This window comes from Oncorhynchus keta, chromosome 28 (assembly GCF_023373465.1).
Source record: "Oncorhynchus keta strain PuntledgeMale-10-30-2019 chromosome 28, Oket_V2, whole genome shotgun sequence".
Taxonomy (NCBI): Eukaryota; Metazoa; Chordata; class Actinopteri; order Salmoniformes; family Salmonidae; genus Oncorhynchus; species Oncorhynchus keta.
Genome location: NC_068448.1, coordinates 40,434,960 through 40,455,427, shown reverse-complemented (window position 1 = coordinate 40,455,427; position 20,468 = coordinate 40,434,960). Strand labels below are relative to the sequence as shown.

General features: G+C 40.0%; 1 protein-coding gene across 3 annotated transcripts; it reads right to left on the bottom strand.

Moving 5' to 3' along the window:
* Nucleotides 1–1,904: 1,904 nt before the first annotated feature.
* LOC118360438 (myelin-oligodendrocyte glycoprotein-like) lies at nucleotides 1,905–20,430 on the bottom strand. 3 transcript variants are annotated; one of them, XM_052483069.1, is made up of 7 exons: nucleotides 20,229–20,430; nucleotides 8,717–8,901; nucleotides 3,812–4,153; nucleotides 3,497–3,568; nucleotides 3,029–3,313; nucleotides 2,647–2,769; nucleotides 1,905–2,129 (listed from the first exon to the last, which is right to left on the bottom strand). In XM_052483069.1, exons 2-7 carry the CDS (start codon nucleotides 8,817–8,819, stop codon nucleotides 1,984–1,986), a joined length of 1,071 nt encoding a protein of 356 aa, XP_052339029.1. In that variant the 5' UTR covers nucleotides 8,820–8,901; nucleotides 20,229–20,430; the 3' UTR covers nucleotides 1,905–1,983. The 3 variants fall into 3 exon arrangements, with proteins under 3 accessions (XP_052339029.1, XP_052339030.1, XP_052339031.1); XM_052483070.1 differs by lacking the exon at nucleotides 20,229–20,430 and adding an exon at nucleotides 17,801–20,218; XM_052483071.1 differs by lacking the exon at nucleotides 3,497–3,568.
* Nucleotides 20,431–20,468: the final 38 nt, after the last annotated feature.

Sequence of the window (20,468 nt, the reverse complement as noted above, 5' to 3'; positions counted from 1 at the left end):
TAGTTAATATTGCCTGCTAACATGAATTTCTATTAACTAGGGAAACTTGTTAACTTGTGTCACTTCTCTTGCGTTCTGTGCAAGCAGAGTCAGGGTATATGCAGAAGTTTGGGCCGCCTGGACTATGTGAAGACCATTTCTTCCTAACAAAGACCGTAATTAATTTGCCAGAATTGTACATAATTATGTATTAACATTGAAGGTTGTGCAATGTAACAGCAATATTTAGACTTAGATAAAATACGGAACGGTTCCGTATTTCACTGAAAGAATAAAAGTTTTCAGATTTGACCATATTAATGACCTAAGCCTCGTATTTCTGTGTGTTATTATGTTATAATTAAGTCTATGATTTGATATTTGATAAAGCAGTCTGACTGAGCGGTGATAGGCAGCAGCAGGCTCGTAAGCATTAATTCAAACAGCACTTTCCTGCATTTGCTGTTTATGACTTCAAGCCTATCAACTCCAGAGATTAGGCTGGTGTAACTGATGTGAAATTGCTAGCTAGTTAGCGGGGTGCGCGCTAATAGCGTTTCAATCGGTGATGTCACTCGCTCAGATCTTGAAGTAATTGTTCCCCTTGCTCTGCAAGGGCCATGGCTTTTGTGGAGCGATGGGTAACGATGCTTCGAGGGTGGCTGTTGTCAATGTGTCCCTGGTTCGAGCCCAGGTAGGGGCGAGGAGAGGGACGGAAGCTATACTGTTACACTGGCAATACTAAAGTGCCTATAAGAACATCCAAAAGTTCTCAAAAGTTCAAAAGGTATATGAAATACAAATGGTAGAGAGAAAGTCAAAATCCAGAAAAGAGCCATTACATTCTACAACCACCTAAAAGGAAGCGATTCACAAACCTTCCATAACAAAGCCATCACAAACAGAGAGATGACCTGGGAATATCCCCTGAAGACTCATGTTAAATGGAACCACAACAGCTTTCATCATGTTCTCAAAAGATAATTCTGAACAAGGAACTTAACAAAAAAAACGAGCAAACTAGAATGCTATTTACATGTACACATACCTGCCACTTTGACTTTCTTTGACTCCAACTTTTGTTTTTGCATTATTTAAAAGGCCAAATTGAACATGTTTCATTATTTAGTTGAGGCTAAACCTCCTGATTTTAATTATGTATTATATTAAGTTTTTGATCCTCCAATAATCGGTATTGGTTTTGAAAAACTCCCATACCTACTGGGTGAAACTCCATCTGTAGTCACAGCATTTGTGACCTGTCGGAGGCCAGTGAAGAACAAACACCATTGCCAATACAACCCATATTTATGCTTATTTATTTTATCTTGTCTTTAATTATTTGTACGGATATATATATATATATATATATATATATATATATATATATAAATGTATGTGTATGTGTGTATGTCACTGTAGGTGATATGTATGTCTATCTCAATTATAATATGACATTTGTAATGTCTTTACTGTTTTGAAACTGTTGTATGGCTGTTTACTGTTCAATCAATATTCACTTTGTATGTTGTCTACCTATGTTTGGCAATGTTAACCATTTTCTCCAATAAAGCCCTTGAATTGAATTGAATAGTCCTATAATTCCTATAATAACAACCTATAACGTCTTACCTGGGAATATTGAAGACTCATGTTAAATGGAACCACCAGCTTTCATATGTTCTCGTGTTCTGAGCAAGGAACTTAAACGTTAGCTATTTACATGGCACATATTGCACTTTTACTTTCTTCTCCAACTTTTTGTTTTTGCATTATTTAAACCAAATTGAACATGTTTCATTATTTAGTTGAGGCTAAATTAATTTTAATGATGTATTATATTACGTTTTTGGTCTCCAATACAGAACAGACTAATAATACACCACATGAACACAGTCAACTTGCCATACCATGGTCTTCTGTCTTGTACGGTAAATGTTGAGCGGCTTCACTGTAGGTGATAAGTGTCTCTCTCAATTACGTCGCCGAGGGTGGCTGGTGGAATCAATCAAGGATATGTTGGCTGTCCCATTCTCCAGGTTGTGACACACGCACACCATTAGGAAGGCCATTTACATTGAAGTTATGGAGAAGAGGAACCAGGGGGACAGCATTCCTGTTACATCCCGCTGCATGCCCACTATTGGTTTCTGTGTAAATGGATGAGAGACGGGATTTACTCTTACAGAACAGACTAATAATACACCACATGAACACAGTCAACTAAGTGACACATTTAAACACGTATTACTTTGGGAAAATAACTATGACTATCATTTGAAACATTCATTGGTATCATCACTGGACTGGTGAAAGCTACTATGTAGTGGAGCCCTTCATGTGTCACTTATTAGATCAGTGAATACTGTAAATAAGGGAGGAGAGAAGGAAGGATGCATTTTAAAGACGCATTCCATTTAAAAAAATACATATATATTTTTTTTTACTTTTCCCGTTGAAAGAAAATATCCCATGTATAAATACAGTAATGTTCACCAAACTTGTTTTCTTTTGGAAACAAGGAGTATGCCATTTAAGGTGTTGGTCTGATGGTGCCCTATGATGTCATCCGGTGATAAATGAGGTGAAAACGAGACTGGAGTGTGACTTTAAAGTATTGGAACAAGGCTAAAACCAAGAAGTACAGGTCACACATCCATGACTTACCTTCCGCGTTTCTCCGCATGAACAGAAAAACTACAACAGCTCCTACAACACCTCCTACAACAGCTCCTAGAAATCCAATTCCAACTTTCCATCCCAAGGGGTATTCCTCTTGAAATATTTTGTCTGAAAAACAAGTAACGTGAAACCATCATAAGACATTAGTACCTACAGTGTGAAAGATCACTTCAAAATAGTTCATAACTGTGAATGACCTGTATGTTGGAATTTAATAAAAAATTAAATAGTTCATAAATACAATTGAAAACAGCAACAGTAAATAACCCCACACAGAGATTCAGGCCATCATTCCAACCCTCAACAAGGAGGTTTTAAAATTCCTCGCAACATAGTAAATTCAGTCCTGTATCAAAAACCAACTCACCTGGAACATGAATCTGTGTCTCCCTCATGTGTTTGATCTCCAGCTGTTGAACTCGACAGGTGAACACATTGGTGGCAGTCTTCTGGACAGTGAAATAGCGTGTCACTGTGTACAAGCCCTCGGAGTCCATGGGTCTCTCTGTAGGTTCATCAGCAGGGAGGAGGGTTCCCTTACTGTTCAGCAACACCAACTCAGGCTTGTAGACTAACCCTTCAGCCTCACACTTCAGGACCACTTCCTTGTCTTTGGTTCTCACAATGGAAAGCCATGGCCGAGGGGCTGCACCTACACAGACACAAAGACATAAAAGGTTTATAGGATTTATCATCCTGATATTGATGGACCTTTAAAAGTATGATGTCGAAGTATATTTGATTAAATAATTGTAATTATGACATCAAATATCACTTTTTGTTTGTACAGAGGTTGACATTTCTAATATGAATTGATTAGGTTTTGGAAACTCACCCCTGACTTTCCCTGATTGGTCTTTCAGGAGTGGTTGGGTGGGTTGGAGGGAGGATGAAGGAGTCCCATCCTCTATACATTGTAGACATAGAAGAACAGATTTCAGACCTCTGTACTCAATGTGCGTGATGTCATAATAACAATTTTTGGGGCCAGGCACCTTTCTTGACATCCAATGCATCATATAACACCGTTAATCAATAAATGAGAGGAAGGATAAACATGCTGATCATTCAAGTTAGCCAATCATTTTGTTGGCATTTGATCGACTGACAAAGAAATCTGAACCATGTGTTTGGTAATCAAATGACTCACCGCCGACATAGAGTTCAATGGTGGTTTTCTGGTGGCCTAACGTTGGTATGTAACAGGTGTAATTTCCAGCATCAGAGAGTTTCACATTGGTCAGCTTTAGTGAGACGTTGCCGTTCTTCAGTTCTTCCCTGAACAGTGACGTCCTAACACTGTAGGATGGATACTGGATCACATTGTCATCACTACGGTCTCGGTACAAATGCACCTCTTTTGGCTCTAGAACTGGTCTCTGCCACTCTACGGACTCTTCAACAGCACTCGTGGTAGGTCTCAGGAAACAAGGCAAGATGACATCCCTGCCAACTATGCCACGAACAGGGTCCGTTGAACCAACAACAAGAACTGAAACAGAAAAAAGGGAGGTAGGTCTATATAGGAAAACAGCTGTTTGATTAGTTATTTCAGGAACATGGATGCATGCATCCAGACAGACAGCACAGCTAGACAGACAAGCAGACAGTCAGACAGACAGACAGGAGAGAGCACAGCTAGACAGACAGGAGAGAGCACAGCTAGACAGACAAGCAGACAGTCAGACAGACAGACAGGAGAGAGCACAGCTAGACAGACAAGCAGACAGTCAGACAGACAGACAGGAGAGAGCACAGCTAGACAGACAAGCAGACAGTCAGACAGACAGACAGGAGAGAGCACAGCTAGACAGACAAGCAGACAGTCAGAGAGGAGAGAGCACACCCAATAACCCCACCTCTTTAAGGAATACCTAGGATAGGATAAGTAATCCTTCTCACCCCCCTTTAAGATTTAGATGCACTATTGTAAAGTGACTGTTCTACTGGATGTTATAAGGTGAATGCACCAATTTGTAAGTCGCTCTGGATAAGAGCGTCTGCTAAATGATTTAAATGTAAATGTAAATAATATTGGGCAAATTAAAGAGATAACAAATTCTTAAGTACTTTCAAATTCGTAACATATTGTACAATTGACATTCAAAATTGTGCACAATTTTCGGGGACCCTTTTTCTGGCTAAAAAGGTATACACACCCTCTGGAACACATCTAACTAGTTATCAATTCCACAATGTTGTTTTTTACTTGTGTAATGTGTATAAACATTACATTATTGTTCAAATATTTTGTCATTTATTTCAGACAAATTGCTACAGCACAAAGACTGAAGACAGCAGAAAGAGGAGAGAGAAGCAACTAATTACACCCAACCAAATAATGTGAAAAGTTATTTTTTTACACATGGGAAAGAATGAACCAAAAAAACTATGCAAACTGGAACGCTAACTGGCCCTACACAGAGAATTCCCCAAATTAAGAAAAGCTTTGACTATGCACAGACTCGAGCATAGCCTTGCTATTGAGAGCGGTTGTGCAGACCTGCTATGCGCCCACTGCCCACAAAATGAGGTGGAAACTGGGCTGCACTTTCTATCCTCCTGACCAATGTTTGACCATACCCACTTTGGCTTGCCATTCGCACATTGTTACAACACTGCACATAGCCAATAATATAACCTTTGAAGTCTATATTTATTTTACATTGGCAATAAATCCCCATTAAAGAGGAAGAGAGCGAGACAGAGAAAGCTGTCAGACAGCCCATGAAGACAGATGACAGACGTACACTAGTGTACATATAGTAGTAGTATTATAGAATAGTCTTGTGTTTGAATGTACAGAGTCTCAGCATTGAAGACAGCTAGAATGGGCTAGATCTTGCTAAAATGTACAACACATTGCCCAATGACCTCTGAAAACCTACCCAGAAGGCCTAAAAACTAGCCCACCTCCCCCAAAAAAAATTGCCACAAGGAGTTGCCACATGTATCCAATAAACCCTTTTCCCATGACGCTATCAAGCAAAATAAGGAATATTAACGTCCTTTTAACATAGGCTAAGCAAAATGTGTTTTTCCATCTTAATAAGAATTTCAGAATTCTGCAAGAGAAAAAGATAAATCGCCCCTACTGAACTCTCCAGATCATTTCAATCAATTGATGTCGATTTAACTTGTTTTGATGGCTATGATTAAGCAATAAGGCGCAAGGAGGTGTGGTATATGGCCAATATACCACAGCTAAGGGCTGTTCTTTAGACATAGCTCTTAGCTGTGGTATATTGGCCATATACCACAAACCCCTGGAGGTGCCTTATTGCTATTATAAACTGGTTGCCAACGTAATTAGAACAGTAAAAATGTTTTTTTTTTCATTCCCGTGGTACACATCTGATATACCATGGCTTTCAACCAATCAGCATTCAGGGATTCAAACAACCCAGTTTATAACTGTAAATAAATCCCGTTTGGGATAAACTATAGATAAATCCGACAGAATTAGTTAGAGTGATGAAAATTAGAGAGGGTCTCGAAATCTCTGTGCAAGAAACACTTGGACAAAGAAAAAAAACGAATGTTGGGATATTTTCTGGCAATTGTGCCGTTACTATGTGCCAAATGTTAAAACTAAAACCGTTACAATGGCCTATTTGCGAGACTGGCTTGTTATTTCAATAGACATATGCTACTGACTAAAATCTGGGTTTATAATTGCAATTCAACTTTGCCATGGTTTGCTGGACTAGATGCTATAGGCCAACATCTAATTTCAGGGAAAAGTCCACAATGAAACTGGCATTAAATGTGAAGAATTATACATTTGCGATAGAGCTGTGACCATGATCACAATTGATAACTTCTAATTTAATTAACTAAACATGGCCATTAATAATTGCATAATAACGCAAGGCGACAACAACAATCAACTGAAGTTATAGGCTACTTATTAAATCAGTTTGCCAGCTCCAGGAAGGCTACACAAGTGGCACAAATTGATTTGCTATGACTCCAGTCATATCGTCATTTCAACATATTGTTTCAAATGGTAGGCTACAATGGCATAGAAATTAATAGCCTACTTAGAAATTAATGGCCAACAGATGCAATTGTAGCCTATCATTCTCCACATTTAACCTAATTTCATTGTGTACTTTTTCCCATAACAAAAGCACAAACTTATATTTCAAATTTCCTCTCGCGCAGCATTCAGACCCTAGAACTGAGCATGAGTAAAACCCATCGCTTGATACCGTTATCCATAAGAATATTCAACATTAGAATGCAGTTTATTTAAACCACTTCTGAGTGAATTCATCTAAAGAGCTTTTTGTGCTCCTAAATTTGTTTATATGTTTTATGGAAAAGGGGTGTCTCCATAATGACCAATCTAAATAGCCTACCTATAACTGGTAAAAAGTTGCACTCTCAATCAGTGCTCTCAACGCACACACACCCCTCTAACCCTCTCCACCACTCACTCACTCCCCCCGATAGTCTGCTGCAGCAGGTCACAGTGAAATACATACTTGAAGAGAAACGCAATTGTGGCCGCGGTGGCAATTTGGAAGTAGCCCAAAAACCTGTATCCCAAATTGCAGAACACTGCTGAATATAGGAACACTGGAGAGGATAGAGAGGGTGAGAAAGAGAGAGCTGTCAGACAGCACATGAAGACAGATGACAGACAGAGAAACTCAGCAAAAAAGAAACATCCCCTTTTCAGGACGCTGTCTTTCAAAGATAATTCGTAAAAATCCAAATAACTTCACAGATCTTCATTGTAAAGGGTTTAAACACTGTTTCCCATTCTTGATCAATGAGCCATAAACAATTAATGAACATGCACCTGTGGAATGGTCGTTAAGACACTAACAACTTAGACGGTCAGCAATTAAGGTCACAGTTATGAAAACTTAGAACACTAAAAGAGGCCTTTCTACTGACTCTGAAAAACACCAAAGAAAGATGCCCAGGGTCCCTGCTCATCTGCGTGAATGTGCCTTAGGCATTCTGCAAGGAGACCTGTGGACTGCAGATGTGGCCAGGACAATAAATTGCGGTGGCAGACCACGTGTAACACCTGTACCGGATCGGTACATCCGAAAATCACACCTGCGGCACAGGTACAGGATGGCAACAACTGCCCGAGTTACACCAGGAACGCACAATCCCTCCATCAGTGCTCAGACTGTCCGCAATAGGCTGACAGAGGCTGGACTGAGGGTTTGTAGGCCTGTTGTATGGCTCTCTCTCTAGTTATACTATGTTTAAATCAATGACGTACATAAACCCTGGATTGCTGATGCTTTGTATTGGCTATTGAGAGGCTATGAAGCCACTGGTTGGCCATATTGGCACTCCCTACTAGGAACAGTCCTCCATAGGAATGAATGGAATTCTACAGATTTAAAAAACACATTTCAAAGGCAAAATGACATGTATTTAAGTATTTCTTGTTGTCATGGAGACAGTAACATAACGTTTGACCTCTGTCATTGCCAACAAAGAGTATATAACAAAGTATTGAGGTCAACTTTTGTTATTGACCAAATACTTATTTTCCACCATAATTTGCAAATAAATTAAATAAAAATACTACAATGTGATTTTCTGGATTTTATTTTCTCATTTTGTCTGTCATAGTTGAAGTGTACCTATGATGAAAATTACAGGCCTCTCTCATCTTTTTAAGTGGGAGAACTTGCACAATTGGTGGCTGAAGAAATACTTTTTTGCCCCACTGTATATGTATGTGTATGTATGCATGTGTGTATGTATGTATGTATATATATACACATACAATATATATGTGTGTGTAGAAAAAAAAATATTTTTTTTAAACACGGAAAAACAGATTAAAGTTGGATATTCAACAGATATTCATTCGCCTGTCGATTGGATTACTTCAACAGACAGACTTTGGTTGTCCAACATGGAACGTTCGAACGTGGAATGTGCATGGAGGGTAGTCTACAGATATGTTGATACGTGGACTGTAAACCAGCCTTAAAGGTACTTGTGTAAATGCTGACCTAATTTCATTGCTTGTTTAAACGTTCTCCGTTTAAACAAATGAAGGCTTCAGACCTACCTCTATTATCCACCTTGGAGACAGCCAAATGGAGTGCCAGGAACAGACAGAGCACCAATCCTTTGCGAGGCAGCCTGACTGCCGCTTGCATCCAATAAATCATTTCAATTTCAGCGTAGGCAGCGCAGCAAAACCAAATGAAGAGTTCATGAAGTGCGAGCAAGCCCAGGCAACCTCTTCCGACTCTGGGTGATGACATCAAAGAAGAGTTAAGGTCAACACACCAACATCCATAATAATCATCTCATAAATAGTAATACTATACTGCAGTTAAGTACACCACATATTCAGTAGGAATTATTTGTAGTGTCCACATTAACAGAACCCCAGTCCTCTTCTTTCCTGTACAGTGCTTTAGCACACTTCACCACAATGTTTTGACTCGTGTGTTATGTCCAGGGCCAGCTTGTTTTACAATTGTTTTAACGATCCATCTTTCCTACAACGGCCGAAGATGTAGCTAGCAAGAACTTGAACAACTGTTATACAGTTAGCATATCTCTCGAGTTCTCCCAAATTCACTCTGGCTATGTACTCCGATTTTAGAGCACTCTTATCGGAGTGTGCCAGAGCGCAGAACAACTGATGAATTTACGAAAGTGCAACACCTGCGGAATATGACAGGTGGCAATGCGTTTTTGTTTTTTTCTTTTTTTTTTTATCATGTGTTGGTCATTGTTGTGTGTTCTGTCATTGTAAGTCATTGATGATGCATACTGTGATAAAACCATTTCCCAAGTTTGGATGAATAAAGTCATACTCTACACATAGACAAAACAAGTTTTGTTGGTCAAGTACGCTCTAGATAACATGTAAACAGCCTAACCAGAGTAAAATAGTCAGAGTGGGGTATTATCTTATTTGTGTCTGGAAGTAGCTAGCTAGCAAGCCAGCCAACTTTAGCCAGTTAGCTTGGGTGCTTGGTTGACACAAGCATGCATTGGCAGGCAAGCTGCAGAAGGACGAGGAGGCTACAATTCCCCATCGTTTGTTTACCGGTGCAATTTTGACAGCCAACCAACTAAAAAAATGTGAGGTTTTATCTAATGTTCCTTCGTTAGATTTTAGCTCGTCTTGCTTTGGCTAGCATTAGTTGTTGATTTGGTTGTTGATGTGCATAACTGAGGGAGAGAGCCTACCTTGATCAATGGGACTGTAAAGTTCCCAAATGTAAGAGGACTCCCATTGTGTTTACATATCTGCAGAAATCCATTAAGGTGTATTTTGTGGTTTTGGCAAATGCGTTCTAATGATCTAAAGTGGCGCTGTTGCAACTGCCTGTAAACACAGTCCAGTTCAAAGTGAATGATGGCAGGCCCTGTAGCAAATGACTTGTTTGTTGTATAAAGGTCTACTGTCGCTCTGATTGGCTATAGCGCACCGGTCTGTGTAGACTCTGGTCCTGGACAAGACAGAGGTTTACACTTACTGCAGTGTCTATTAATTGTCAAACGCCCGGCCGTTATTACAACCTATATCGCTATTTAATTGTCAAATTCCTTAGTATACCTTATTCCCAAACATTCTAAGAATTTCTGAACATTTAGATATGGTCATTTTCAAGTTTTTGCTTGTCAGCTGAACAGATTTGTGTAAGATTACATGTCGCTAAAATGATGTCAGTTCCACTTTAAATCCAACAATAATTCACACACACACACGTTACTTTCAAAAGAGATGGCTAACAGCAAACACGCTGCAATAAAAAAAAACACAGTTCCACCCACCAGCTGACGATAATTTGAAACTTAACTTCTTGTTGAAAGCGGAGAAGCTAACAAATTAGCAACAACATCCTTATTGATAAAACCTGCTGCAGCCGCAGCAAACTAGCCGTCAACAAAAGCTAGCTAGCTAGACGTGGGAAAACTACTGCTCGCCACTGTTGGCATTCAAGTGAGAAGTTTCCATACGTTTTTGTACAAACCTTCACTCAATAAGTCAAAATGTGATTGGTTGAATGGCAGATGCCTTCATCTAGCTTCTGATGGCCTAACCAATGGCTGACTTTGCTGGCAAGATTTATCTCCCCAGAAAAAAATTCTGGTCTCGGTCTTGACTAGGTCTCGCCCCCCTCCGGTCTTGAATCAGTCTTGCGTCAGGTGGTCTCGAAGACAACACTAAGATGGAAACCAGGATAGTTACTCTTGCAAACTCACATTACAGCTAAGGTTTAGAACCAGTTCAGGAACATAACATCAGAAATGAACGTGATCTTATTTTAAAAACAAGGGAACAAGGTCAATAACGGTATTTGCCGTTCTGGGAATTTCCTCCATTTCAATAAATATCGCAACAAAGTGCCTATGCAAAGCCCTAACTCAGTAACTCAAAAACATATTCCAGCTCTGCCTGTTAGGCAGAGATTTTGGCCAGTCTGTGTGCGTGTGTGTGTAGGCTACCTGCCTCTCCCCTCTGAAGCATAGGTTACTGTAGCCTACTGACGACGTTACAAGCGTAATTCTGAAATTAGGGAGAGGTGTTTAATTAGAGAAGAAAGGCTTGACTTTTTCCAATGGTCGTTAAGGATACTATAGTTATCATGTTTCACATTGGATTTATTAATTACAAATGCGGTCGGGTAGGCTGTTTAGAGTAGAGGTCGACCGATTATGATTTTCAACGCAGATACCGATTATTGGAGGACCAAAAATGCTTTTTTTTTATATCACCTTTATATAACCAGATAGGCAAGTTGAGAACAAGTTCTCATTTACAATTGCGACCTGGCCAAGATGAAGCAAAGCAGTTCAACACATACAACGACACAGAGTTAGTTACACATGAAGTAAAACAAACATGCAGTCAATAATACAGTAGAAACAAGTCTATTCACGATGTGAGCAAATGAAGTCAGATAAGGGAAGGCAAAAAGGCCATGGCGGCAAATTAAATACAATATAGCAAGTAAAACACTGGAATGGTAGATTTGCAGTGGAAGAATGTGAAAGTAGAAATAAAAATAATGGGGTGCAAAGGAGCAAAATAAATAAATAAAATAAATACAGTAGGGAAAGAGGTAGTTGTTTGGCCTAAATTATAGGTGGGCTATGTACAGCTACAGTAATCTGTGAGCTGCTCTGACAGCTGGTGCTTAAAGCTAGTGAGGGAGATAAGTGTTTCCAGTTTCAGAGATTTTTGTAGTTCGTTCCAGTCATTGGCAGCAGAGAACTGGAAGGAGAGGCGGCCAAAGAAAGAATTGGTTTTGGGGGTGACTAGAGAGATATACCTGCTGGAGTGCGTGCTACAGGTGGGTGATGCTATGGTGACCAGCGAGCTGAGGTAAGGGGGACTTTACCTAGCAGGGTCTTGTAGATGACATGGAGCCAGTGGGATTGGCAACGAGTATGAAGCGAGGCCAGCCAACGAGCGTACAGGTCGCAATGGTGGGTAGTATATGGGGCTTTGGTGACAAAACGGATGGCGCTGTGATAGACTGCATCAATTTGTTGAGTAGGGTATTGGAGGCTATTTCTTATCGATGGCGGTTAAGATATCGTTTAGGACCTTGAGCGTGGCTGAGGTGCACCCATGACCAGCTCTGAAACCAGATTGCATAGCAGAGAGGGTATGGTGAGATTCGAAATGGTCGGTAATCTGTTTGTTGACTTGGCTTTCGAAGACCTTAGAAAGGCAGGGTAGGATAGATATAGGTCTGTAGCAGTTTGGGTCAAGAGTGTCCCCCTTTGAAGAGGGGGATGACCGCAGCTGCTTTCAATCTTTGGGAATCTCAGACGACACGAAAGAGAGGTTGAACAGGCTAGTAATAGGGTGGCAACAATTTCGGCAGATCATTTTTCATTAACCTTTGACTATTGGATGTTCTTATAAGCACTTTAGTATTGCCAGTGCAACAGTATAGCTTCCGTCCCACTCCTCGCTCCTCTTCTGGGCTCGAACCAGGAACACAACGACAACAGCCACCCTCGAAGCAGCGTTAGGGAAACAACCACTGCAAGGCTCAGAGCGAGTGACGTTTGAAACGCTATTAGCGCGCGCTAACTTGCTAACAATTTCACAAAGAGCTGCTGGCAAACGCACGAAAGTACTGTTTGAATTAATGTTTACGCGCCTGCTTCTGCCTACCACAGCTCAGTCAGATACTTAAGATACTTGTATGCTCAGTCAGATTATATGCAACGCAGGACACACTAGATAATATCTAGTAATCATGAACCATGTGTAGTTAACTAGTGATTATGATTGTTTGTTTTTTACAAGATAAGTTTAACTTTTTATGGCTGCAGGGGCAGTATTGAGTAGCTTGGATGAAAGGTGCCCATATCAAACGGCCTGCTCCTCAGTCATAGTTGCTAATATTTCCATAGTATTGGATAGAAAACACTGACGTTTCTAAAACTGTTTGAATGATGTCTGTAAGTATAACAGAACTCGTATTGCCAGGCAAAAATGCTGAGTTGAAATCAAAACAGGAAGTCAGAAATCTGAGCTTGTATGTATTCACCAGAGTTCCCAATGAAATCCCTTGAGATATGAATGATGTTGCACTGCCTAGGGGTTCCACTAGATGTCAACCATCAATAGAAATTATAATGAGGCTTCTATGTTGTTGTGGGAGTGAATGAGAGCAGCCATTTTGTGATCGCACTTTTTCCTCATGGTACATTTACATTTAAGTCATTTAGCAGACGCTCTTATCCAGAGCGACTTACTTCATGGTAGTCACTTGCATTCCATTGCTCATGAAGACAAGAAGGAATACCCCGGTGGAACTTTATTGAAGCTATATGTTTAAAACATCCTAATGATTGATTCTGTACTTAGTTTGAAATGTTTCTTCGACAGGTAATAATCACTTTTTGAAGTTTTTGTCCGATATAATGCTGACCAGAATTAGCGTTTGGATATGTATTTTCGAACAAAACAAACATTTATTGTGGACCTGGGATTCCTGGAGTGCTTTCTGATGTAGATCAAAAGGTAAGGGAATATTCATCATGTAATTTCTTGTTTATGTAGACGCCATCTTTGCGGCTGTGGTGTTTCAACTTGTGAGCGCCGTCTCAGATTATTAAATGAGTTTCTTTTTCCGTAAAGTTTTTAAAAAATCTGACAGTTGCATTAAGGAGAGGTATAATTCAATGTGTAGAACTTGTATTATCATCTACATCTATGATGAGTATTTCTGTTGAATGATGTGGCTATGCAAAATCACTTGATGTTTTTGGAACTAGTGAATCTAATGCGACAATGTAAACTGATTTTTTTATATAAATATGAATTTTATCAAACAAAACATGCATGTATTGTGTAACATGAAGTCCTATGAGTGTCATCCGATGAAGATAATTCAAGGTTGGTGATTAATTTTCTTTATTTCTGTTTTTTTGGGGGAATGCTATATGTTGCTGGAAAATGGCTGTGCTTATTGTGGTTTGGTGGAGACCTAACAATCGTTTGTAGTGCTTTCGCTGAAAAGCCTATTTGAAATCGGACACTTTGGTGGGATTAACAACGAGAATAGCTTTAAAATTATAAAACACAATTATGTTTTAGGAATTGTAATTATGAGATTTCTGTGGTTTGAATTTGGCGCCCTCTATTTTCACTGGTAGTTGTCATATCGATCCCGGTATCGTGATTGCAGCCATAACAGGTTAATTCTAGCTAGCAACTTACCTTGGCTTACTGCATTCGCGTAACAGGCAGTCTCCTTGTGGAGTGCAACGAGAGAGAGGCAGGTCGTTATTGCGTTGGACTAGTTAACTGTAAGGTTGCAAGATTGGATCCACCGAGCTGACAAGGTGAAAATCTGTCGTTCTGCCCCTGAACGAGGCAATTAACCCACTGTTCCTAGGTCGTCATTGAAAATAAGAATGTGTTCTTAACTGACTTGCCTAGTTAAATAAAAGGTATAACAAAATTAATAATAACAACATTTAAAATCGGCCCCCAAAAATACCGATTTCCGATTGATATGAAAAGCTTGAAATCGGCCCTAATTAAATCGGCCATTCCGATTAAATCGGTCGACCTCTAGTTTTGGAGCGTTCAACAGACTGGATTTAGGACCATGCGGACACCGATCAGGCTGATGGGCTGTGTGAAGGCAAAGCTTCTGGCTGGGCCAGCATGGGAGAGTTGAGCATAATTAAGTGTACCTGTCTTTCACAGAGTTGTAAAATTAATAGAAACTGGCTACCCTTTAGTTGTGTGATGTATCTGGCAAGGTAACTGTTGTTTAAGTTGACAGAAAAAAAAACTAGTTTATTCACAGTGCAGAGCTAGTATTGTAACTGAAATGTAACGTTAGCTAATGTTTCATCTCCACTCGACTGACGTGACTGAATAAGCTACGCTTTGAGTAGCGACCACAGCCAGGTCAGCTCTAACCTCTAGTTATCTGTCAGATAGCGATATGAGGTGGCTATTATTAATATCTAACAGCAGTTGTTTATATGGACATGTTACGTAGCATTTGTTTTGTCACGTTTCAGAAGTAAATTAACTTGGCAAGCTTTCGCCAGTTGATGTGCCGATAGAGAGCTGGCCAAAAGTTGGCTTACATTAGCTATTTTTGCATCAATAAAACTAGACTTGAATCAAACAATGAAACCATCGGCCAAATGATTGCACAGAAAAATGTCAGAATATCAATCTTCAATGTGAGTTGTATTAGTCAGTATGTCAATGTACCGTTATTGAGCTGTCAGTTTCCTAGCTAATTCCCTACTTATCACACTGACACAGTAATAAACAGCTCTGACGTTAGACTTCACTGTCATGGTGCACAATAGAGGTCTACGTGGGATTCCCACTCCCGCCAGCACCCGCTGGCTGTCTGACTCCCACCCGCTACCGGTCCCATACTCAACCGCAGTCCCCCAATGTTATTTTAAGTGTATCACTTGCCAGGCATGGGCCCAGCAATTTTGCACCCTATGCGCAAAAATTACCAGAGATTCACACATTGTATTACTGGCCTATATCAGCCAATATGCCAGATGTAGTTTGAAGAGAGCAGAGACTTACACTTTCTCTTGAACTATTGTTATAGCCTACCTTTTATGGAGTGGTGTCGTGATGTCTACAATAGATAGACAATAGATAAGTCAAGAAATAAAAACAGTAAAAGACCGTAAAAAAAAACAGTAGCGAGGCTATATAAAGTAGCGAGGCGGATCGAGGAAAGATTAACGGCACAAAATACAGAAAGATCCTTGATGAAAACCAGCTCCAGAGTGATCAGTACCTCAGACTGGGGTGAAGGTTCACCTTCCAACAGGACAACGACACAAAGCACACAGCCAAGACAACGCAGGAGTGGCTTCGGGACAAGTCTCTGAATGTCCTTGTGGGGCCCAGCCAGAGCCAGGACTCGAACCCGATCGAACATCTCTGGAGAGACCTGAAAATAGTTAGGCAGCAATGGTCCCCATCCAATCTGACAGAGCTTGACAGGATCTGCAGCGAAGAATGGGAGAAACTCCCCAAATACAGATGTGCTGAGCGTGTAGGGTCATACCAAAGAAGACTCAATGTTGTAATCACTGCCAAAAGGTTCTTCAACAAAATACTGAGTTTAGGGTCGAATACTAATGTAAATGTGAGTATTTGTTTTGTAATAAATTTGCAAAATATTTCTAAAAACTCATTTTTGCTTTATCAATCTACACACACTACCCCATAATGACAAGGGAAAAATAACTATTTAATACATTTACAAACAACTTAAAATGTGGAAAAGTCAAGGGGTCTGAATACTTTCCGAAGGCACTGTATATACTAGGCGGTCAGAGGAAGGCCCAAAAAATTGTCAAAGACTCCAGTCACTCAAAGCATTGACTGTTCTCTCTGCTACCGCACGGCAAGCGGTACTGGAGCGCCAAGTCTAGGTCAAAAGTCTCCGTAACAGATTCTACCCCAAGCCATAATACTGCTGAGAAATTAATCAAATGGTCACACAGACTATTTGCATTGACACCACCTTTTTTAAACACACTGCTGCTAATCGCTGTTTATCATCATCTATGCAGTCACTTTACCCAAACTCTATTTTCTTAAAATTGCATTGTTGATTAAGGGCTTGTAAGTAATCATTTCACGGTAAGCTCTACTCCTGATTTCATTTAGTAACAAGTAGCCTATTATTACTAAAGCATAATTTCAGGTGAACAAAAGTCAATAACATAGATCCCTGATCTACAGAGGGAGCAGATTTCTGTTCCAGCCCATCAATAGTAGAGGTCGACCGATTAATCGGAATGGCCGATTTAATTAGGGTCGATTTCAAGTTTTCATAACAATCGGAAATCGGTATTTTTGGCGCCAATTTTTTATACCATTATTTAACTAGGCAAGTCAGTTAAGAACACATTCTTACTTTCAATGAAGGCCTAGGAACGGTGGGTTAACTGCCTTGTTCAGGGGCAGAACGGCAGATTTTTACCTTGTCAGTTCGGGGATCCAATCTTGCAACTCTAGAGTTAACTAGTCCAACGCTCTAACCACCTGCCTCTCATTGCACTCCACGAGGAGCCTGTCTGTTACGCGAATGCAGTAGAAGCCAAGGTAAGTTGCTAGCTAGCATTAAACTTATCTTATAAAAAACAATCAATCATAATCACTAGTTATAACTACACATGGTTGATGATATTACTCGTTTATCTAGCGTGTCCTGCATTGCATATAATCGATGCAATGCTGGGGGATGATTTAACAAAGAGCATTTGCGAAAAAGCACAATCGTTGGACGACTGTACCTAACCATAAACACCAATGCCTTTCTTAATCAATACACAGAAGTATATATTTTTAACCTCTGAACCACCCATCCCAGATCCGCTATAATTGTCATCAGCAACGCTGAATAGCATAGCGCAACAGTCAAATAATATTACTAGAAAATATTCATATTCATGAAATCACAAGTGCAATATAGCTAAACACAGCTTAGCCTTTTGTTAATCACCCTGTCGTCTCAGATTTTGAAATTATACTTTACAGCGAAAGCAATACAAGCGTTTGTGTAAGTTTATCTATCGCTCGACAAAACAATAAGTACACCTAGCATTAGGTAACTTGGTCACGAAAATCAGAAAAGCAATCAAACGAATCGTTTACCTTTGATCTTCGGATGTTTTCACTCAAGAGACTCCCAGTTAGACAACAAATGTTCCTTCTGTTCCATAAAGATGTTTTTTATATCCAAATACCTCCGTTAGTTTGGTGCGTTATGCCCAAGAATCCACTGGAAAGAGCGGTCACGACAACGCAGACAAAAATTCCAAATTATATCCATAATATCCACAGAAACATGTCAAACGTTTTTATCATCAATCCTCAGCCAGCAGAGTGGAGTGGAGCGATGGGAACGCTGCTTCGAGTGTGGCTGTTGTCGATGTGTTCCTGGTTCGAGCCCAGGTAGGGGCGAGGAGAGGGACGGAAGCTGGTGGTTCTGTAGCTCAGTTGGTAGAGCATGGCGCTTGTAACGCCAGGGTAGTGGGTTCGATTCCCGGGACCACCCATACGTAGAATGTATGCACACATGGCTGTAAGTCACTTTGGATAAAAGCGTCTGCTAAATGGCATATATTATTATTATATTATACTGCTACACTGGCAATACTAAAGTGCCTATAAGAACATCCAATAATCAAAGGTTAATGAAATACAAATGGTAGAGGGAAATGGTCCTATAATAATTCCAATAATAACTACAACCTAAAACTTCTTACCTGGGAATATTGACGATTTATGTTTAAAAGGAACCACCAGCTTTCATATGTTCTCACGTTCTTGAGCAAGGAACTGAAACGTTAACTTTCTTACATGGCACATATTTTACATGGAACATATTGCACTTTTACTTTCTTCTCCAAGGCAAGTGTCCATTATTTAAACCAAATTGAACATGTTTCATTATTTACTTGGCTAAATTGACTTTATTGATGTATTATATTAAGTTAAAATAAGTGTTCATTCAGTATTGTTGTAATTGTCATTACTATAAATAAATAAATAGGCCGATTAATCGGTATCGGCTTTTATGGTCGTCCAACAATCTGTATCAGCGTTGAAAAATCATAATCGGTCGACCTTTAGTCTTGATGCGGCAGGGTAGCCTAGTAGTTAGAGCATTGGACTAGTAACCAGAAGGTTGCAAGTTCAAACCCCTGAGCTGACAAGGTACAAATCTGTCATTCTGCCCCTGAACAGGCAGAACAGGTGTTCTTAACTGACTTGCCTAGTTAAATAAAAGTGAAATACATTTTTAAAAATGCACCGGTGGCGACAACACTTGTGGATGACGTAGTAGAGGGTCTGGCTGTAAAATTTCCACTCGTTGCCCTAGGCACAATAAATGGATCCAGAAAAGAAAGTGGCAGAAGCGCCACGGCTGCTGGCCTGAAGCTGCTGACCAAGACCTCTTATCTTTCTCTGCCCTTCTCTCTCTCTGATACCTGTCCCTGAGTCCTCTCCACTTCCTCCTACAGTCTTCTTCTACATAGACATGAACATGATAAGCCAAACCATTACCTAGCATAACTATAGTTATTAGATAGCTATCATAGACATGTCACCTACTGTACAGACACACACACGGTTATCTGACCAAATTATCAGGGGTACAGTAGTATCTACTGTTATGTTCTGTTAATTACTGATGTCCCCTTTAAGGATGAAGCGCCCTTGGTCATGCGCAGTATTGTTCTGTTATTCTGGTTGGTACTAACCTGTTTGAGTAAATGTGAAGCTCCAGTTCAATTGCTTGTATTCAGAGTCTTTCTTATTACATAAATAAGTACTAAGTGTTAAGACACTACATCTACCATTTCTATTAATCTAGCATACACACTCACACTCTTTCAAACATGATTATTTGGTAAAGTTATCAGGGGTAGTAACTAGCATAATTTGACTTTCTTTCACACAAACACCTCATTGGCTAGGCCAACTAGCTAGCTAGCTAACTAGCCACATCTAGCACAAGCTCACTACTCAACTGACAATCCTACTATCGTGGACACTTGCCTCCAAGCAGCATTTTTGTGTTTATGTCCCTGTAGCTGTCAGCAGTTGTCAAAAGACACGGTTTTGAGGATACTGAGAAAATGAGTCTCTCCTCCATGTGTCCAAAATGTTATGCAGCAGTGATGTTCGAAGCGTAAGCCTGAGCTGGGAACTGTTGTCCGTGCTCACCACATTTTCATCACCCATTGCAGTATTTCACCCCCACAGTTACATTCTGAAGAAGAGTACCCACAATCACACCATCTTTTGTGATTAATTGTCCATCTGGCGATCTCTCCATTTCTTTCCTTTTGGTTATGTTCGTGGAAGTTTCCATGTACGTTCGCACAAGCGAGTTTATCTATCTAGTGTTGTCTCAAACGTCGTTTGAGGTGAATAACTTGCAGAAAGTAATCGATTACTTTGGTAAACAAACTAAATCATATTCAAACGGAGTTTTCTGACCGTAGAAATGACCAAATATTCAAAGGAAATTAAATCATTTATTCAGCTACCAAAACAAATGATCTGCACTTACCGCAATCCTGCTAGCTAACATTACATTCGCAGCTCATTTGAGTTAGCCTGCACACTCCGTTTCTGTGTTTAAACGTTCTCCGGCTATAATGTCAGACAGTACTGTGCTGTTTGTAAATAACTACTGAAGGTTTCAGCCCTTCATGTGTCCACCAAAATGGAGTGCCGAGTCCCAGTAAGCTTTCTTTTTCTTTTTTCCCCAGTAAGCTATCCGCTCACGTAAAATTCGCTAAATGACGCA

What these genes read in the sequence shown, in the direction of transcription:
- LOC118360438 (XM_052483069.1), bottom strand. Translation starts at nt 8,819, where the DNA reads ATGATTTATTGGATGCAAGCGGCAGTCAGGCTGCCTCGCAAAGGATTG. An exon ending in CTCCAAGGTGGATAATAGAG is followed by an intron (nt 4,154 to 8,716) that starts GTAGGTCTGAAG and finishes TTTCTGTTTCAG; the next exon opens with TTCTTGTTGTTGGTTCAACG. An exon ending in CATTGAACTCTATGTCGGCG is followed by an intron (nt 3,569 to 3,811) that starts GTGAGTCATTTG and finishes TACAATGTATAG; the next exon opens with AGGATGGGACTCCTTCATCC.